The sequence below is a fragment of the Aspergillus fijiensis genome (genome assembly GCF_003184825.1).
Source record: "Aspergillus fijiensis CBS 313.89 unplaced genomic scaffold BO72scaffold_65, whole genome shotgun sequence".
Lineage (NCBI taxonomy): Eukaryota > Fungi > Ascomycota > Eurotiomycetes > Eurotiales > Aspergillaceae > Aspergillus > Aspergillus fijiensis.
In genome coordinates this window covers 75430-93519 of record NW_024469041.1, presented here as the reverse complement: position 1 = coordinate 93519, position 18090 = coordinate 75430, and the positions used below count along the sequence as shown (strand labels likewise).

General features: G+C 56.9%; 9 protein-coding genes across 9 annotated transcripts; 4 read left to right on the top strand and 5 right to left on the bottom strand.

The window, feature by feature from the left end:
- Positions 1-427: 427 nt before the first annotated feature.
- Positions 428-2197, top strand: BO72DRAFT_251454 (uncharacterized protein). The gene has a single exon (XM_040940036.1). The coding sequence runs from the start codon at positions 561-563 to the stop codon at positions 2112-2114; it is 1554 nt and encodes a 517-aa protein (XP_040797028.1). The 5' UTR covers positions 428-560; the 3' UTR covers positions 2115-2197.
- Positions 2198-2905: 708 nt separating this feature from the next.
- BO72DRAFT_489301 (uncharacterized protein) lies at positions 2906-3846 on the top strand (the record flags this gene model as incomplete). Its single annotated transcript, XM_040948082.1, has 1 exon — positions 2906-3846. Exon 1 carries the CDS (start codon positions 3043-3045, stop codon positions 3844-3846), a length of 804 nt encoding a protein of 267 aa, XP_040797027.1. The 5' UTR covers positions 2906-3042.
- A 736-nt stretch (positions 3847-4582) lies between these two features.
- Positions 4583-8521, top strand: BO72DRAFT_452105 (KAR9 family protein). The gene has a single exon (XM_040945658.1). The coding sequence runs from the start codon at positions 4775-4777 to the stop codon at positions 8210-8212; it is 3438 nt and encodes a 1145-aa protein (XP_040797026.1). The 5' UTR covers positions 4583-4774; the 3' UTR covers positions 8213-8521.
- BO72DRAFT_452104 (GNAT family N-acetyltransferase) lies at positions 8432-9754 on the bottom strand. The gene is made up of 3 exons (XM_040945657.1): positions 9036-9754; positions 8825-8934; positions 8432-8692 (listed from the first exon to the last, which is right to left on the bottom strand). Exons 1-3 carry the CDS (start codon positions 9442-9444, stop codon positions 8525-8527), a joined length of 687 nt encoding a protein of 228 aa, XP_040797025.1. The 5' UTR covers positions 9445-9754; the 3' UTR covers positions 8432-8524.
- A 187-nt stretch (positions 9755-9941) lies between these two features.
- BO72DRAFT_531387 (uncharacterized protein) lies at positions 9942-11428 on the bottom strand. The gene has a single exon (XM_040950365.1). It carries the CDS (start codon positions 11404-11406, stop codon positions 10006-10008), a length of 1401 nt encoding a protein of 466 aa, XP_040797024.1. The 5' UTR covers positions 11407-11428; the 3' UTR covers positions 9942-10005.
- Positions 11429-11723: 295 nt separating this feature from the next.
- BO72DRAFT_353365 (succinate dehydrogenase assembly factor 3) lies at positions 11724-12207 on the bottom strand (the record flags this gene model as incomplete). Its single annotated transcript, XM_040940707.1, has 3 exons — positions 11724-11791; positions 11848-11944; positions 12010-12207. Coding segments are annotated over 3 exons (363 nt in total), but the record flags the coding sequence as incomplete, so codon positions are not given.
- Positions 12208-12578: 371 nt separating this feature from the next.
- BO72DRAFT_388128 (S-adenosylmethionine-dependent methyltransferase) lies at positions 12579-13427 on the top strand (the record flags this gene model as incomplete). The annotated part of the gene is made up of 1 exon (XM_040941703.1): positions 12579-13427. The coding sequence occupies one exon, from the start codon at positions 12579-12581 to the stop codon at positions 13425-13427; it is 849 nt and encodes a 282-aa protein (XP_040797022.1).
- Positions 13428-13563: 136 nt separating this feature from the next.
- Positions 13564-14530, bottom strand: BO72DRAFT_480525 (mRNA splicing protein SMD1; the record flags this gene model as incomplete). Its single annotated transcript, XM_040947637.1, has 3 exons — positions 13564-14234; positions 14401-14450; positions 14517-14530. 3 exons carry the CDS (start codon positions 14528-14530, stop codon positions 13933-13935), a joined length of 366 nt encoding a protein of 121 aa, XP_040797021.1. The 3' UTR covers positions 13564-13932.
- A 402-nt stretch (positions 14531-14932) lies between these two features.
- On the bottom strand, positions 14933-17755 carry BO72DRAFT_500423 (F-box protein; the record flags this gene model as incomplete). Its single annotated transcript, XM_040948906.1, has 3 exons — positions 14933-15421; positions 15494-17305; positions 17399-17755. 3 exons carry the CDS (start codon positions 17753-17755, stop codon positions 14933-14935), a joined length of 2658 nt encoding a protein of 885 aa, XP_040797020.1.
- Positions 17756-18090: the final 335 nt, after the last annotated feature.

The following is an 18090-nucleotide window of genomic DNA, read 5'->3' as shown; positions in this document are numbered from 1 at the left end:
ATCCACACGGCGCATGTTCGATGAGCATCAGCCATCGATCATGGGGTAGTAGCCTTGGAGGGCACCAGCCATTCCGGCAATCCGGCTCTAAATGACCTCAGGGGCTCGCTTGTCCACACGGTCACCCGAAAAGACGGATGCACAAGAAAGAAATGACACTTCTATTAATACCGGTGGTGCATTATCAATGCAGACGTGTGTGATAATCACCCTGGGCTATCGACCCGCTTCCCCTTTTAGTGGGAAAAAAACGCCCCCCCTTTCGAACTTCCCAAATTCAATCTTGCCCCGATGATCGGTTGACCATCTCTAATTAATCACTCAACTCTCGCGTCTCAAACCTACGCCTTGTCCCTATTCTCGATCCTTTCGCGTCATTTCCATAATTCCCCATCACCCGACGTACACCTGTCCTTTGCTCTCTAGTGTGAGAGGTATAACTCGCCTCATACCGGATCTGTGTCCTCTCGAACGCGCCGCCGTGCCCCCAATACGATCTATCTTTTGCAGACCTGCGACCGTCACCAGTGAACGAGCCAACAAGGATAACGTGCGCAGCCATGGATGACTCTATCGACCCCGAATCCATCACCCCCCCTGCCCGCGCCGGTTCTCCCTCTCCATCGGTTCCAGCAACGCCGGCCATCTCTTCCTGTCCATCGCCAGACCGGACCTTTTCGTCTCTCTCCTCGCTCTCGGCCTCGTCTGCTACCTCTGCAGATGCCAGGTCGTCGATTTCGACCGCCTCCAAGCGACGGGGCTACATCCGCACCCAAGGAGCCGAATTCGCAGATTCAGCCAAGAACCGAGAGAGTGTGATGAGCCTGGGTAGCATCGCGCATCTGCAATACTACTTTGCGCGGACAGGCTTGCTGGATGGGAAGGGCGGTCAGGCCCGTGCATACAAGAAAAAGAAGAAGGATCCAGAAGAGCTTCCCAGGCTGCTGCTGACCCCCAATGCCCGGTTCATCGAGGAGTTGACGGTGAGCCCTACGGAGGAAGAAAGCATCGATCCCCGCGATTCCGGCTTTGAGGACGATGGGTCCGAGATGGATGAGGACGTCGAGGTGATGCTTCCACCCACCGTGAGCACGTACAGTATCAAGACGCACCATATCCCGTCCCCACCGAAACTAAAGGCGCTGCGGAAAGACCTGATGGAGGCGATGGAGAAGGCCGACCGCGCGATCAATTCCCTCGACACCCAGAAGGATCCACCGGCGGAAATGATTCCGCCCCGCATCAGTTTCTCATCCAACGAACCCGGCGACAGCGAAGATGACTCAACACCACAGCCTCCTCCGGAGGCAGTACCTCAAACATGGCAGGAGATCCAGGGCATGCGTGTCCTGGATGCTGTCACCTTAGCCATTCGGGCTGCGAAGATCTACTACACCGCACATGAGCGTCCTGAGCGACTGGCATCAATCAAGGACAAGCGGGAGATCCGAAAGGAGCTCTTCAGTGTGCTCGAGGTGATGAAGCGATGGGCCGCTCGGAACTTTGCCGACGGGCTTCGCGAGGACGAGCGTACCGCCATTATAGGCTGGATGGGAAACGTACGCGACATGCTGGCGCGGGAAGCTCAGCTGGAATCATTTGAAGCCAAAGAGCGAGCTGCATGGATCTGGACGGAAGGGGAGTGGACAGGCAAGGAGCGGGACCGGGAGACGTTGTTCCTGCGTAGCCTGATCGGCGCCGACGCGCAGCTGCCCGCATGGACCGCTCCGGAGGATAACTCACCGCCGCCTGCCATGCTGGAGCGTCTGCGTGACGGCCGAGACCTGGTGCGGGCCCATAATTTCGCGATCAAAAATTCCAAGCGGCCGGTCTTCGACATCAAGACGTACCATCAGGATGTCGGGAAGCCATATCGCATGGCAGAGAACCTGCGATTCTGGATCAAGGCGGCTGAGCTACGATGGGAAACTAAGCTGGAGATCGACGTGATGGGGGTGGTACAGGGCAATAGCGACGAGGCTTGGAAGCAGTTCGACACCGCTCTGCTGTCCTGGTGTAGGGTAGTCCGCGAAGAGCTGGTGCGGGATTGGCGGGAGCGGCGAGCTTCGGCTGCCAGCCTTCCTAGTGACGATCTGGTGATCCGTCCTTTGTGATAGGAGGTGCTCGGTCGTCAATTGTGATCGATCTTGGTCACGAATAGGAAGAGAGGGGGCTTGTTTTTTGGGGGGAAAGGGGAGAAGGGGAAGCCGGAGAAAGAGGAGGGGAATTGGGAAGGGGAAGACCGACGGGATGGTCGGTGGGTTCGTTCTTGCGCTTATTTTGCTGTCCGCTCTGGCCACATTGATACCCCTTGCTTGTCTGAGCCCAGTCAGGTTGGAAATATTTGTGTTTTACATTTCACCCCTCTGTCGCGATATGCTTGATCTTGCTTGTATCTCGGACGGGAGACACTCCCCTTCATTGTAACTATACGACTTTTGGCGCGGGAATATGGGCTACACTCCGTCTCTCAGGCGAACGTCGGACAGGTCGCCGACATCGCTGTGCTGAAGGGGGTGCCCAATCCGGGTTCAGATTATACTTTCTTGTATCATTCTCAATATACATAATATTTGCTCACGAAGATTCAAACCACGCTCACATCGATTGACAATTTGGCTGCCCTCGGGGCTAAGCTAGTCTAGTGGTTGGAGGTTGGAGTAAGATCCGGTGAAGGGCTGGGTCGCGCGGGCTTTGTTCCATGGATGCCGAAGGATTTACTTTGTGTTTATTGGGACACACAAAGTGGAAGCTGCCGAGCTCAATGAAGTATAGGATTACAAAGGTTGTGAACAACATAATGGGCATAATTGAACAGTGCAGATCAAAGATATCAGTCTATGGGCAAAGAATCACCAACAAAGTAAAAGCTGCTAGAAAAGAAAGAGCCAAACAAAGCACTACTCTTAATTGAACTGGACACATCTCCTCCGCAATCTATTAATTGACCGCGAACAGCCTGGTTCTCACGTCGGTTTCCAATCAACACACACTACCCTTCTAGCCTTCCAGCAAGATCCTGCTAATAGCCAAAGAAGAAAGATGGCCATCTCTTTAGGTGACCTGAGCAACGAGACAATCATGCGAAACCAAGATAGCTCTGAAGTCCGTTACGGGCGCTTTAGAATCTCTGAATATATTGTGCCTGCAGACATGATGCAGCGGCCGGAGCGGCTCGACTACTCCCGCATACCGGCTCGACGTCCGTATACTGCGGCCGCTGAACCGATCGCCCCCGGCACCTGGCTCATCACGATCAAGTGGGATTGCAGCCTCCTCAACCTCAAGGCAGGGGAGTCCATTAGGGTGCAGGATGACCTTTGCACGTTGGCCCTGGCCCGCGCTTTCAAAGAGCTGCGGGTCCGGTTCCCGACCTGCAAGCACGTCTATGGCTGCGTCGACCTCTACGAGATGGTGGACGTGTACAGCAGTGAGCAGCAGCAGCAGCAGCCCTCTTCAGAGGACGATGCGCCTTCTCCTTCACCACAGGATGGGGCCATGACTTTGAAGTCGTGGGTCGTTGACCCGAGTCAGATACCTGTCGACGTCGACGAGGATGAGGATGACACAACTGAGGACGGGTACAAGTATCTTGAAGCGTGGCTGTCTGTGGTCCCGCGGAATGACTATGATGCGAAGGAGCTTGAGTGGTGCTCGAGCCATGAACCCAGGGAGGATGAAGCTACAAGAATGGGAAGGCCGCTTGTTAGCTCGGTATCCCAAGGGGATGGGCCAGACGGTTATTCACCCTTGTTGGTCTTGGGGTCGTGTAGACTGTGTGGTAAGGATCATGAGCCCTATCCTGGCGATGTTTCTCAGGCAGCTCAGGCTGCGGCTGACGACTAAATTAGTTCTTTGGCGGAAGCTTGTGAACACTCTGTCAAAACAGGTAGGCGTGTTGTAGTTCCCAGTCGAAAGGCAGAGGATTGAATATTCTTTATTCATTCCTTCTGCTTTCCATTTCAATACTATCTTCAATACAATGGTTTCATAATAGGTTGAAGCACGTTCAGATATTAAATTTCCAGGTACCAAGCAGCATAACTAACTACATAAGCGTAGTAGTGACTACGTAGACCGAAAGTAAAGAAGAAAGAAAGGATGCTGATAATCGGCCCTTTGGGGCGGAGGATCAGCCCGGGGCCTGGTCGGGCACAACAATGAAGCCTGAGGCCAGCCGCAGCCGCCGTGTAGGGACAGCATGTCTTCTGTTTCATTCTCCCCCTACACCCTTACAATCAGTACATTCACCGTCACCCTCTTTTTTATTCTGAACCTTTCATACAATCTTCATTGATACTGCTGCTGCCCAAATCAATTCCATATCCACTCAGTACAATGTCACCGGGACGTTGCGGACTGGTTTCTGTTGAGCGCGTTGACAAGTCGAGGATCTCTATTTGGGCCCGACGCATTTAAACCTAGGCTTGTGCTGAAACCGGATAAGGGGGAGGGATACCTAGTAGCTACCTGGGTAGCCCGCATACCTAACGCCTCCTAACGCCTACTAACGTTACTTACTCCTAGTCCACCCGCCGCGTTGGCGCATCCTGAGCCCATCAACCACATTCCTGAACCCACCCTTCATCATTGCTCTACTGCACGACTGCGTTAGTGCGTTAGTCACTCAGTCCTTCACACCCACACATCCTTTCGCAAGTTACCCACACAACCTCAATTACCCATACCCATACATACGTACCCTTTCCTACCTTTTCCTAAATCAAATCAAAACAACATCCGACCGCAGTCGCCTCGTGGTTTTTCCCCATCCATGCGTGCCATGTTCACCGGGTCGACTGCAACCACTGCAACCGCAACCACTGCGACCGCCGAGCCCTCGGATTCCGGGCTCAACACAACATCCACCACCACCACCACCACATCGTTGCCGTCACAGCAGCTCTTCTCACCTCCTCCCCCTCCTCCTCCTGCTGTCTCCATCTCCGCTGCAGATGAGTCCTTCACGCGACGAATCAGATCCAAATCCTCTCTGCGCAGTCTCCGCAGCCTGGGAAGCAACAGTACGACGTACGACGACGACCCTGACGACACTCCCGACGCCAACAACAACGCCGAGAAGACGCTCATTCGCCCATCCATCCTCCGTCGATTATCCCCCGGCCTTGCCGCCCGCGTCAAGCTTCTCGACGGCAGCAACAGCAGCAGTAAGAACAACAGCCCGTCTCGAGTGGGCGCTGTGGGCCGCATCCCCGAGGAACACATAAAGGAGTTGGACAGCTTGCACCAGGACTTATCGATAAGGATTCAAAAAAAGGGTCGCACGTGGAATGGTCTGCACCGGGCCCACAAGGAAAGGAAACAACAACAACAACAACAACAACAACAGTCCCTTTCACAGCAGCAGCAGCAGCAGCAGGAGCAACAATCGTGCGATTCAAACCACTTGGAGGTCCCCGACCCAGTGCTCCTGGAAGAGCTACTAGCGGATGAGCTCTACGCAGACGAAGCTTGGGAACCTTCGGAGCAAGTCTCAGAACAGCACGTGCTTACTTCAGTTCTACAACCCGACTTGCATTCGCTGTTGATCGCTTCGGTTCCAGAAGAGCGTTCTCAGAAAGGGGACTCTTTGAAAGAGTGTGGAGCGGAAGTAAGGGCAGAGACGGAGGCAGAAGCGGAAGCAAAAGCAGAAGCAGAAGCAGAAGCGGTGCCGGAAGCCGAAGTCGCAGCTAAAGCAAAAGAAGAAGAAGAAGAAGACGAACTGCAGCAGGACAAGGGAGCGATCGAAGAGCCACTACTCGACATGGCTACTCTTGAACGATCTCGTCTGCCACTCCGCCCCGGATCAACGAATGGAATGCCGTCCACGAACCCGACCGACTTTGAAAAGTATCTCAAGAGCACCAGCGACAATGAATCCGCTCCCCCTCCCCCGCCGCCGAAAGATTCTCCCCGCCCCCTCTCAATCTCATCCGCGAATTCGCAATCCTACTTCAACCCGCTCGGGCTACAACGCTCAGAATCCATATACTCGTTCTCAAGGGCCTCCTTTAGCAATCAGCTTTCGCAACTCACGTCCATCTCCCTTCCCCAACCATCCTTACTCGAGGCTGGTATCGCGTCCATTCCAACCGCCGCCGCAGCCGTAAGGGCCCTCACGGGAGCTGCGGACCAGATTCAAATTTGGATCAAAAAGGCCTCCGGTGTTTTGAGCGGGCTGGATGCCGAGGACGACGTCGAATGGGCAGCTGCCGGCGGAAGAGAAGGGCTGGACGGGGTCGATGGAGCCATCACCCGATTTGAGAGTCTGATCAACGTTTACGTCAAGGCTATTGAGGACGTGCAGATGCGCGACGATATCGAGAACGTCTCCACTGATCAATTGAACTTGATCGTTGTACAGATGGACGGGATCATCCATAGCTGGTCGCAGATCAAGGATCGGCTGAAAGGAGTCAAAGAACAAGTGGAGCTGGCGATGGAATGGGAGGAACTATGGAGCAATGTCTTGGGCGATGTTGGAGTGGAGGTGGAAAATCTCGGCCGGCTCATCTTCGAGATGGAAGAGAAGCGACACTGGACCATGGCGGGTGAACAGGATTCCAGTGCTACGGGACTCGACATCAATGAGCTGGAGACCATCGTCGAGGAAACGCCAGCAGGTGGCCGCATGTCGACCAGCAAGCGGTTCAGTCTGGAGCCTCTGTTCGCGGCACCGACCCTGGATATGCCTATCATCCAAACGCCGCATGACGACTCCAACCACTCCAACTTAATCGCCTTGTTTGCGAGGATCCAACCGCTCCGTGCATCGCTCGACTTCCTCCCCATGCGGCTGTCCATGTTCCAGTCGCGGGCGGTGCGTATATTCCCCAGCGCCTGCCAGGAGCTCGAAGATAGACGCAGTCAGCTTGAGAAGGCCTACAAAGGGCTGGAAGCTGATGCAGAAGCCTTGCGGGACGAGCTCAGCGAGGACCGGTGGATTCTCGTATTCCGCAATGCGGGCAATCAAGCGCAGAAGATGTTCGAATCGGTTGAGAGGAGCATTGGGAAGCTTCAGGAAGCCATCGAGACCAGCGCTCAGGTGCACAACCCGGCCCAGTTCACGAAACGGGTCGAAAGCTACGACGCCAAGAAACAGCATTACGTTGCTGCGATTGAGCGGGTGGTGTCGATCATCCAGAAGGGTGTGAATGACCGTCTTACGGTCAACGGAGAGACTCTTCGACTGTTGTCAGACATGACATCGCGAATCGATGCTCTGAAGGCCAGCATCCGGGTAATGGATGCATCCTTGGAGGATATCAGCTTCACACGGTCTCAACACCTGCGCGACTCGATCTCGAGTATCCTCACCATGGATAGCCCACTGACCGGAAGTGTCCCTGAGACTCCCGGCAGCTCCCCAGCTTCATCGGTCATCATGACTCCGGCGAATGCATTGAAGCGATCTACCACGCCGGTCAACAATTCCAGCCGTCGTGGTAGCTCTGTCAGTTCGGTGGCACGCACGACCATGTCGAAGGTGCGACGATATTCTGGGTTGCCGCAAGTCACATCCACCTTAACAGCGAAGAAATCAGCGATCCCCAAGGCGTCACTCGGGGTGACCTCGCCTACGAAACACGTGGCCGCTACGCCGACGCCGGCGGCGCGCAAACCGGTACCACGTACCCCAGCTCTGCCGCCAGCGTTGGCCAATAGGCCGCGGTGGACCACCAGCACCAATACCAGCGACTTGGACAAATACAAGTCTAATTCCCTCCATACACCGTTCCGCAAATCGTCCGCCCAGGGTCGCACGTCGCGCCCTTCCTCTACACTCCCCATGACTCCGTACCGCCGCGATATGTCGGTGTCACCGGCTCCGATGAGCGCGCGGTCGGTCAGTCGGGTGTCCAGCCGTCTGGCGTCGCGCAGCCCGTCGCGAGTGGCGTCTCCCACCCCGAACCGATCCCTTCTGGATCCTCCCCCTTACAGCAAACTGCGCCGACCCGATGGGTTGGCCACGGCGCCGCGCAGCCGACAGAGCTTCGCGGGGCTTTCCTTCAGCCGCAGTGTTTCGCAAGATCACAGCCGCGCACTGGCGAGCCCGACCAAAGCGCCTCCGACGCCACGGCCGGAAACGTCGCTCGGACATGCGAGCAACCGTCGCATCAGCTTGATTCCATTGCCCAAAGGCCGGACCGGCAAGGACAATGCGCCTAGCACGCGCAGCAAGCTGGGTGAGCGACCTCCCTGGCGGGGCTAGTCGCGTCACATCTTCCGGGTAATTGTTTTTTTATAATCGTTGTCATGTAATTCAACTGGAGCATTGCGATTGGGGGTTTTGTATGGTGATATAGCCGATTTTGCGTGTCTTTGCAGATTGATATCCCCCTCAAGCATTTTTTTCAGCGGTGTATGTATGGGATTGATCATTTCTGGTGGTGTGGGTTTAGGCAAGTAATCATCGATATCTATCTTATCTATCACAGGCCAAGTGGAACAAGGATATTTACATGTTGCTTCCCGTGTTGCCCAGTGGGGTTGGGGTATATGTGCAGCGAGTCGGAGAAGTGCTTTAGACCAGATCCCGGCCAATGATCAACGCATCGACCAATTCCGCGCTGTTAGCCAGGCGCGCGGCGCGGGGCACGCGGCCGATGACCTGGAAGCCCAGCTTCTCCCAGATCTTGATGGAGGCGGTGTTGTTGGCGAAGACGAGGTTGAAGACGGAGTATTTGTAGCCCTGTCGGCGTCGTCGTCGTCGTTAGCATCGTCAGTCTCGGTCTGCCCCGCCAGCCGCACCCTCCACCTCACCCTCACCACCCCTGAAGCAAGCAAAGCAAAAGAGAGGAAGGAAGGAAGGAAGGAAACATACTAACACCGGCGCAACCTCCAAATAAGTCCGGCCCATCACCATGCCCACGCCGCGCCCTCGAGCCGCCGGAGTCGTAAAGAACCCAGCGTTGCAGACATGCGAGCACCGACCTGTCCAGCCAGTGTCAGTATCACCACGTCAACATCAGCTTCAGCTTCAGCTTCCCCCCCCCCCGGAAACCATAATACAGGGCGAAAAACCATGTACATACCCGGATAATTCGGCTTCACGTAAAACGTCCCCAAGCACACGCGCTCCCAATCCCGGCCCTCCACCAGGCCCAGGCCCCGCCCTTCCCCGTCGCCTTGACTGTCGGCATCATCATCAACCAAAGCAATCACCGCAAACGTCCCAAACCAATAAGTCCGGTACTGCTCCAGCGTCATCGGCTCCTCCATCGGGTACGTGCTGCCGCGGACGATCTCGGCGCTGAACTCGCGGTGCAGGTACGCTATTAGCGAATCGGGGACGGTGGACGGCCCCCCCGCGATGGGGTACAGGGTGACCGGCGTGGTGCTGTCTTTGAGGACGGCCTTTTTGGGGTTTAGGGTGGGTGCGGCGGTTTGCGCGGCCGTCGGCGCGGGGAGGGTGGTGAGGGGGTCTTCGAGGAGGGCGGGCATTTTTTTCTTTTTTCTTTTGGGTGCTTTGCTTGTGGAGATTGGTTTGGAGGGAAGGAACTGGATTGAGGATGAGGATGAGGATGAGGATGGGGATGGGGAGGGGCAGGTATATAGTTGGTTAAGTGCTCGGTTGAGGGGAGGGTAAGTTATAGGACAAGTAAAAAAGAAAGGCCGGTGTCAATCGGAGGGCGCGGCGTATGCGCGGGGAAGGGGAAGCGGAATTTATTTTTCGGAGGCAAGCGGGCAGCGGGCAGCGGGCAGCGGGCAGGTTCCCCGATAAGCGGGAGGCGATAAGATAAGTTACTGGGTAGGGATCGAGGGGAAATTTCAATTTGTGGTTCACACCCGGGTTGCTACTAAACGGTTGGACTAAACTGGTGGGTTGATTGATGGTCCACGGTGGGGCTGGGCTGGGCTGGGCTGGGTCGGCGCGGGATGCCGAGGATCTATCTTGACTGTCGATGAGAATGGTACTCGTAGAATGTAGAATGTAGATTGTAGAATGTAGAATGTAGATTGTAAATTGTAGATGGTAGATGGTAGATGGTAGATGGTAGAACATCACTCAAGATCCTGCCATTGAACTATCTCGAGTCCTTCATCAGAATCTTCATCTTCGTCTGGTTCTTCGGGCTGTGGTGGTGGTGGGGTTTGTTCAGGTGTGGGATCTGTCCCTGGCTCTAGTAGTGCTGTAGTTAGGATTGTTGTTTCTTCCTTTTGCTGCTCGGTCTGCTTGCGCTTCTTGCTCTTGCTCTTGCTCTTCTTCTTACCCTTCTTCTTACCCTTCTTCTTCCCTCGCTTGCTCTTCGCCGTCTCGCTCGTCTGCGGAGCCTCCCCAAGATCCCCCCCAGCCTTGCCCTCAGCCCACGTCCGCAACAGCTCCGGATTCCGCAAACACCATACCACAACCTCCCTGGCGGCCACACACTCTTCCCACCCGTCGCACGTGTCCATCTTCCTCTGCTTGCCTTTCTTGCTGGTAGCAGCAGCAGCAGCAGCAGCAGCAGCTTGCTCCTCCTCCTGCCTCCCACCCCACCCCAACACCTCCCCACACAGCTCCCCCAACCCCCACACCCTCCATATCGGCACCGTCGACCTTTCCAGAAAAACCGCCTCCGCCGTCAGGATCCCCGCATCCACCACCCGCTCGTGCACCATCCTGAGCAGCTGCAGCCCGCGCTGCAGCCCATAGCCCACGAGGACCGTGTCCGCGTCAACGACCTCCCACAGTGCCGTTCGCGCTGCATTGGCGTCGGCCACGGTGGCACGGATGCTCTTGTCGGTGCATCTGCTTTGCACCTCCTTGGCTGCCGGACCAACAGCCAGGTGCAGGAGCGCTTCACTACTCAAAAAGTCTGTGGCGGCTAGATGGGTCAAACCCGTTGCCTGTGGGTCGGTCTCGCAGGTCAGAACGATGGCTCTGCGTTTGGGCTGCGTGGGGTTTGCCGGGGGGGTGGGCTGGTAGTCCCTCCCGGGGGTCTGTGATGCTGTGGGGTAGTTCTGGGCTTGCAGGCGGGCTCGGGGGTGGCATCGGGAGAGCAGGTATTTGTATAGCAGGTCTTGTTCGAGGGGGTGGAGGGTGGAGGGGTGGTGTGTAGTTCTGGGGAGTTCTAAGGAAGGTGTTGGGGTTGGTGGTGGGTTTGCTTGTTGCTTGGACATGGTGGCAGTGGACTGCTGCTGCGAAGTGGGTTTCGGTCTAGTGCTGGTGGTAGTTGTAGTTGTAGTTGTGGCTTGAGGTTTTGCGATGGCAGCAGCTGCCTTTCGTTGATGGACTTGTTGGTGTTGCTGCACGGCGTGCTTATCGCAGAACTCTTTGGAGCATAGCGGGCACGCGACAGGATGATGGGCCCGGGCTTGCTGGTGGTTGCTCAGCGCCTCGGCCGTCTTGAAGCTCTTCTTCTTGCAGCAGACGCATTTGAATCTGGGTGGGGAGGTTGCTGGTGGTGGTGGTTTGGTTGTCATTGTGAGTCCAACTCGGTTAGAGTCTGGTATGAAATGCGGAGGATGAAAGGGCTGCGAGGCTCTCGCTCTTTAATTGACTACCCCGCAGCTTGCTTACACATGCTATACTTTATAACTGCCTACCGAGTACTTACGATCAGGCAGCCTCACAGATACAGTCTGCAAGGATCATCCATTATCCTTCCAGGCCACATTCTTCGTTTTGGTTAGTCTATATACAGTACCTCTCACAATCTTACAATCCTATTCATCCTCAGACATTCCCACACTGTGGCGCATCGAACGCAACCGCGCGACTATGCCTTGCCATCCCCGCTCTCGCCCTCGCCCTCCTCATTCTTGATGGCCTGCATCAACTCGTACAACTGGCCAATCTGCTGGTCTACTCGGATTAGCCTGCATCACTAGAACCCCTCTGGCAGAAAGACAAGAACCCACCACTCATCTTATCCAACTTGCCCTTATCGAGCTTCTCCCCGATCCAGGCATCGCCCTCCAGCTTCTGCGCGTATAATTGCCACTCCGTGAGGAAGCCGATCTAAAAAAAATGCGTTAGCTTCGGGGCAGCTCCCCCACCACACAACAATGAATGGGACGACATACGATATGCAACGGGTTCTCCACGTTGCGATGCGCGCGGAACTCGCTCTGGACGTACGAGTCGCCCAGCAGGCGCATCTGGGGGTCGAGCTTCTTGCGGTGCACGCGGAGGATGCGGCGGTAGAGGGGGATGGGCGGGAGGAGGGCGAGGGCCTCGGTGAGGCTGGACTTGGAGCCGATGGAGGCCGGGGTCGCCAGGAGGCGGGCTGTAGGGTGGAAAGGCAGGCGCATTGTGACTGATGAAGATTCTCAACCGACTTGATGATGGACTCGAAGCAACTGCCAGGGCAGGCAGGGCAGCCTCCGGACGAGACCGAACGGATCGTTTACGGTCGGTACTGCCGCGGTAAATCCCAAGGCGGGGAGAGGTCTCGACCAATCGCATGGCGATGATTTCTCCGGCTCTCCCTCCCGAGTCCGCAGCGCCGCGTTCCAAATCGATATCGACTTCGGTCTTTATCGGACCAGCCAGACATTCTTCAGGTTGAACTTCACCATTACTACAACAATTGCACAACACAACCCATCTCAACCCCCTCCTCCTCAGGCCCTACCCACCGGGCTCCCCCACAATGCTCCCCACCCCCTGCACCGCGCACGTCCCCTTCGACACGATCTACGAACCCGCCGAAGACAGCTACCTCTTCCTAGACACGCTCTCCTCCGCCTCGGAAACCGCCTGGCTGACCCAACATTTCCCGGCCACCACCCCCAGCCCAACCATCCTCGAAGTCGGGTCCGGCTCCGGCGTCGTCCTCGCGTTCTTGGTGGCCAACAGCCCGACGATCCTCGGCCGCGCCGACGTGCTCTCGCTGGCCACGGACCTCAACCGCACCGCCTGCCTCGCGACCCGCGAGACGGTCGTCAAGGCCATTGCCGCGCAGCAGAACACAGACCCAACCACAAGCCCCTCCACCACAGACACAAACCGCGCCGCCCAAGAGAACCCCTCCGCCGTGAAATCCACCCACCTCTCCACCCTGCAATCCAACCTCGCCTCCAGTTTCAAGGCCGGCAGCATCGACATCCTCCTCTTCAACCCACCCTACGTCCCCACCGACGCCGTCCCGCGCGCCCCGACGGCCACGGACTTTGTGCCCGCCGAATCGCGCAGCGAGCAGTTCGAGCGCGAATCCTACCTCCTCTCCCTCACGTATGCCGGCGGCAAGGACGGGATGGAGATCACGGAGCGGCTGCTGGCGGATCTGCCGCGGGTGCTGAGCCCGCGCGGGGTGGGGTATGTGTTGCTGTGCGCGCAGAACCGGCCGCGCGAGGTGGCGGAGCGGATTCGGGGGTGGAGGGAGGGGGTGGATGGGGCGACGGGGTGGTGCGCGGAGATTGCTGGGTTCAGCGGGGTGAAGGCGGGGTGGGAGAAGTTGGTGATTCTGCGGGTTTGGCGGGAATGCATCAGAGAAGAATGATTTCTGGGGGAGGGTGGACTGTGTATGTATATATATGGGGTTGGGGTTGGGGTTGGGGTTGGGGCTTGGGGATTGGTTTAGATAATGATTTATGATTACTCAGGGATACTGGCATGGTTTATTCGATAGAGGGATTCAGCTCTGCTCTGCTCTTGACATTGACTCTTAATCTATCTTAGGGGTTGCGTTGATTTCTCTCTCGAACTACAACTACAAACCACACAACCGGATACACTGCCCAACAAGCAAGAAACGAGATAAATCACGAAAAAATAAAAACGAACTCCATATTTTCCCATGACGATGAAGATGATGACTTTCAAGATAGAGAGAAAAAAAATGACAGCAAAATGAACGCAATAGATGACCCCCTCCCTCCACCTACAGCAAGTAGGGTAGGTATCCCCATCCCTCGCGATCCTTCCACCACCGCATCCAGTAAGAAGACCCATTCACCGTCCCAACATCACACCCAAGTTCATAAAGACACAGGGGAGAAGAAAATCTAGAATCCCCGGCCCCGGCCCCTGCCACGCCCGCGTCCCCTCCCGCGGGGCCCACCTCTTCCCCCGCGACCCCCACGGTCCGCCTCCTTGCGCGCCTTGTTCTTGGGCTTGGGCGTGTCGTCGATCAGCAGCGTGTCGAGCGGCAGGCTGTCCGGCAGGATGTAGTAGCGGATGGTGGAGCCGCGGATGTTGATGGTGTCGAGGCCGATGGGGTCGCGGCCCTTGGGGGTCATCTTGACGGTGCGGAGGCTGGTGTTCATCTGCGGCGAGACCGAGGTGATGGTGCCGTGGAGGATGGTTCCTTTTTCACGCCCCCGGGGAGTTGGTGTTAGCTTTGCTCTTTTGGGGGGGGGGGGGGGAAATGGCGACTGGGCTTGGGGTTTGTGGATTTGGGTGTGGATGCTGCGCATGTAGTGTACTGCATGCAACCACGCCGCGGAGCAAGATGCTAGACAGCGAAGACTCACCATTCTTCAGCTCGATCGTCACCGTCTCATTGGCGCATTTCATCAGGAACCTGGACCGGAACCGGGGGCGGTTAGTTGTTTCTTCCTTTCTCTGGATAGGGTGGTGGGCGGCCTACCGGACGAGCTTCATCTTGGCAGTTGGGTTGAAAGCACAGACTCGAATTCAAGAACGCGAAATTGAGAAAGAAGAAACCTGCTGCTGGTCAATCCTTCCTTCGACCTCTCGAACGTTTCGCGTGGGTTGGCTGCGGTGATGTCGAGATCGCGGCGGCGCTCAGAGGCTGAGCTTGCTTGACCGCCTTATCACGTGGGGGAGCTTGGGGTGGGTCTAGTCGGCCGTGCAGCCTCCAAGCTGAGTCAGATGGCATTTATGCATGCACACTATGACTATGTCCTACTGTGCTCCATAGATAGTTCTACATCCTACCAAATCTCACTCTCATATCTCAAATCTCATTGCAATCCGAAATCGCTGGGTGGTATCTTAAGACTTAAATCACACCGACGCCTCTGTCCGTCCACCCCAAAAAAATCACAACACCCCGTGTCGTGCCTTGTAAATCGCGATCTTATCATCGTAGAACAAAATCTCCCGCAGCCGGAACGACACCCGCGACCGGTTGAAGTCCACCTCCGAATCCTCGCCGTCCGACGAGCCCCGGTCGTCCGACGACGAGTCCGACAGCGTATGGATCGCGCTGGCCCCGCCGTCCTCGTCCGACTCCTCCTCGTCGTTGGTCTCGGAGCCCGGCCAGTCCTCCCCGCCGGGCACGAACCCCTCGCTGTGGCTGTCGTCCGTGTCGTAGTACTCGCCGCCGGCCTCGCCGTCCTTCCCCTCCAAGATCTCGTAGCATTTGTCCTGGACCCCGACGTAGGTCAGCCCGATCTCCGGCCGGATTGTGACCACGTCGAGGATGAGCATGGCCAGTTCCTTCGGGTCGCGGTGGACGTGGCGGGCGATGTGCGGGATGTGCAGGGCACGGAGCTGGGGCATGTACGGGAGCCTCTGGATGAAGTAGTGCTAATCATAACAGTGTCAGTGGACGTTGCTCTTCGTGTCTAGTGAGAAAGCGAAAAAGGGAGGCAATCTTACCCAGTCCTTAGCGTGGAGAGCAATGGACAGCTCCTTCAGCCGAGGCATCCGACCACTGCTCATGAACGTAATCATCTGGCGCGTGAACATCCACTTGTACCATCGCACGCTAGCCATCTCCGCGCCCCCCGGCGTGCGCTGGGTGCTGTCCACCAGGATCTTCTGCAGACTCAGGTGGTGATTACGAATCGCGTTTTTGTAGATCGCGTCGATGTTGACGATCGACTCGGACATCGGCGCCTCATGCAGGAAGAGGGTCTCCAAGGTATTTGGCGCTAGCGTATCCTTGATGAACAGCAGCAGGTACGGCGATACGGCATCCGTATGGAGGTGCTTTAGTCGAAGGTTGTACTCTGGGCCCTCCCCACTCTTCGGCCGTGACGGCGACGGGGAGTACTGGCGCCGCAGAGCCCGCCAGAGCTTCTCGTGGTTCTCGCAGCGAAGGATCGTCAACGTGGTCAGCTTGCTCCAGTCGAGTGCATGCACTGCCACCGGGATCGACAGTGCAACGCGCTCCAGCTCGAGTGTCTCAAGTTGTAACAGCGGGCGATCGTCTTCGGGCGTCGTTTGTGCCCCCGTGACAGACCTCGATGGCCCGCTGGGGATCGGCGAGGGTCTAGTTTCTGAAGGGGAGGACGCGGGCGAGCTGGCGATGTGCGTGTGTTCCATATTTAGGGCCAGCCCAGTGACACCACCGTTCGGTTGGGGCGGAGACCCCGCTATCAACGGGGGCCCGTCGTGGACAGGCACGTCACCCGCCGTCTGACTAGTTTCAGGAGGCGTCTCAACAGAATCCTCCTTGGTGGGAGAGACACGGGCCTGTGATTCGGGCCGAGTGTGGTGATCTTCAGACCTGCCAAGAACGACCCCCAGTACGCCCCCAGATCGGGGCCAGCCAATGATTCCGTTCGGCGGCGTTGGCTGCTCAGATTGCCAGGCCCCTGCCGGTTTCAGCCATGCCGCTGGATACGCTTTGGGAGAAATCCCAATACGGAGTTCTTTCAGCCGACCGCGCGATCGCTCGACCAACACGCCCATCTCTTCCAAATACGACGGCTCGTCGATATCCAACACGCTCAGACTCTTCAATGGTGGAAGGATTGACAGAGAGGGGTATTCCACGTGTCCGTATCGTTGCCACGATGCTGTATTCCCTGTAGACCCCAGAACCGTAGCCGGCGAATGAGGCAAGGTCACCGAGGACGCAGTCGGACCTGAGGCTACCAGAGACCGCAGGGCATTGTCGGAGTTATCGTGCCAGCGCACCCAAACGCGTTCCAGACGACATTCGTGGCCCGGGCGAGTCGCCAGCGACGCCAGCGCAACCCAGACATCCCGCAAGACTCCCGTGGGCATGTCCCAGACGAAGGTCTCCAGGTTCACCATCCGAGCCACCGCCAGAGCCACCAGCGTCCCCAGCATCTTGCCCGTCTCCTTGGTCACCGCGTATTCCTGCACCCACATCAACGGCCCGTTGCCGATAGAGAACTTGCGGGTATACTGCGCGTAGTAGTTGCCGCGGCGGACTCGCGGTAGTGCGCCCGCCGCATGCTGACCGGGCGGCGCTCCGCTGCATCCGCAATGTGGACACGGCTGTGATGACCGTCGGCCAGGCACCTCGCGGAATATATCCTCCCCGGTCACGAGAGTCGCCAACCCGTACGACAGAGCATCCACGCCAGCCGGATGGTCGGAGGTTGATAGGGCTTCCGGCCAGACGATGTCGAACCGGGAGTACATCTGCGGGATCGCCAGCGAATGAAGCGCAGAGCAGGTCAATGCAAGGGATGTGAGATCGGTCGTGTGGGTCACCTATGTTGTATTCCAGATCTGATCAGTATGGTTGACGTGTTTGGGAGAGGGGGGGGGGGGGTCGACATCAAGTGACCCGAGCGGGTTACACACCTCTTTCATGATCTCCTGCAGTATATCCATGGGCAAGTCAAGCAGGTTCAAAGGCTTCCTTTTTGACGGATTGGAAGCTGCATGGGGACTAGCACAGCAGGTTACCGCCGTCTTCGCTCCCCCAGCCTTGTGCGGGTTGTTGTGATTATTGTTGTTGGTGTTGTTTTCCGGAGACCCGCTAGCAGCTTGCGGCTGCTGGGGACTCGCATTCCCCGCATTCACAGGTTCCTTCATCTGAGACTCATACGCGCTGGAGGTTGTGCTGGCACTCGAGACAAATTCCTCCTCTGCATCTGAGAGACCATCGAGATCGGAGCTGACGCGAGAGCTTAGATTCAAGCTGCTGGGTCCGGCCATGGTGGCGGGTTTTGATTGAAAGTGGACTGTCAGACAACTCTGTCCGTGGAGAGTGAGCGGTGAGGGGTTCAGGACATGCCAGTCACCTCCGACCACAACAAGAGTCCGTCAAGGGAATTCCAGAGGTCCTACCCGTCAAATAAAGCAGTTGTTACAAGTAGAAAGTGGGGGAAAGGGGGGGAACAATTAAAGTCAGGAGATGATGATGAGATGAGAGATGAGCTGGTGGTCAACTGCGGAACTGACGGGACAGGATCCGGGGTAGACGAAGGCGAAGATGGGGAATGGGTGGGAACACCGCCAGAACAGCTGAACCAGAACCAGATCAAACGAGC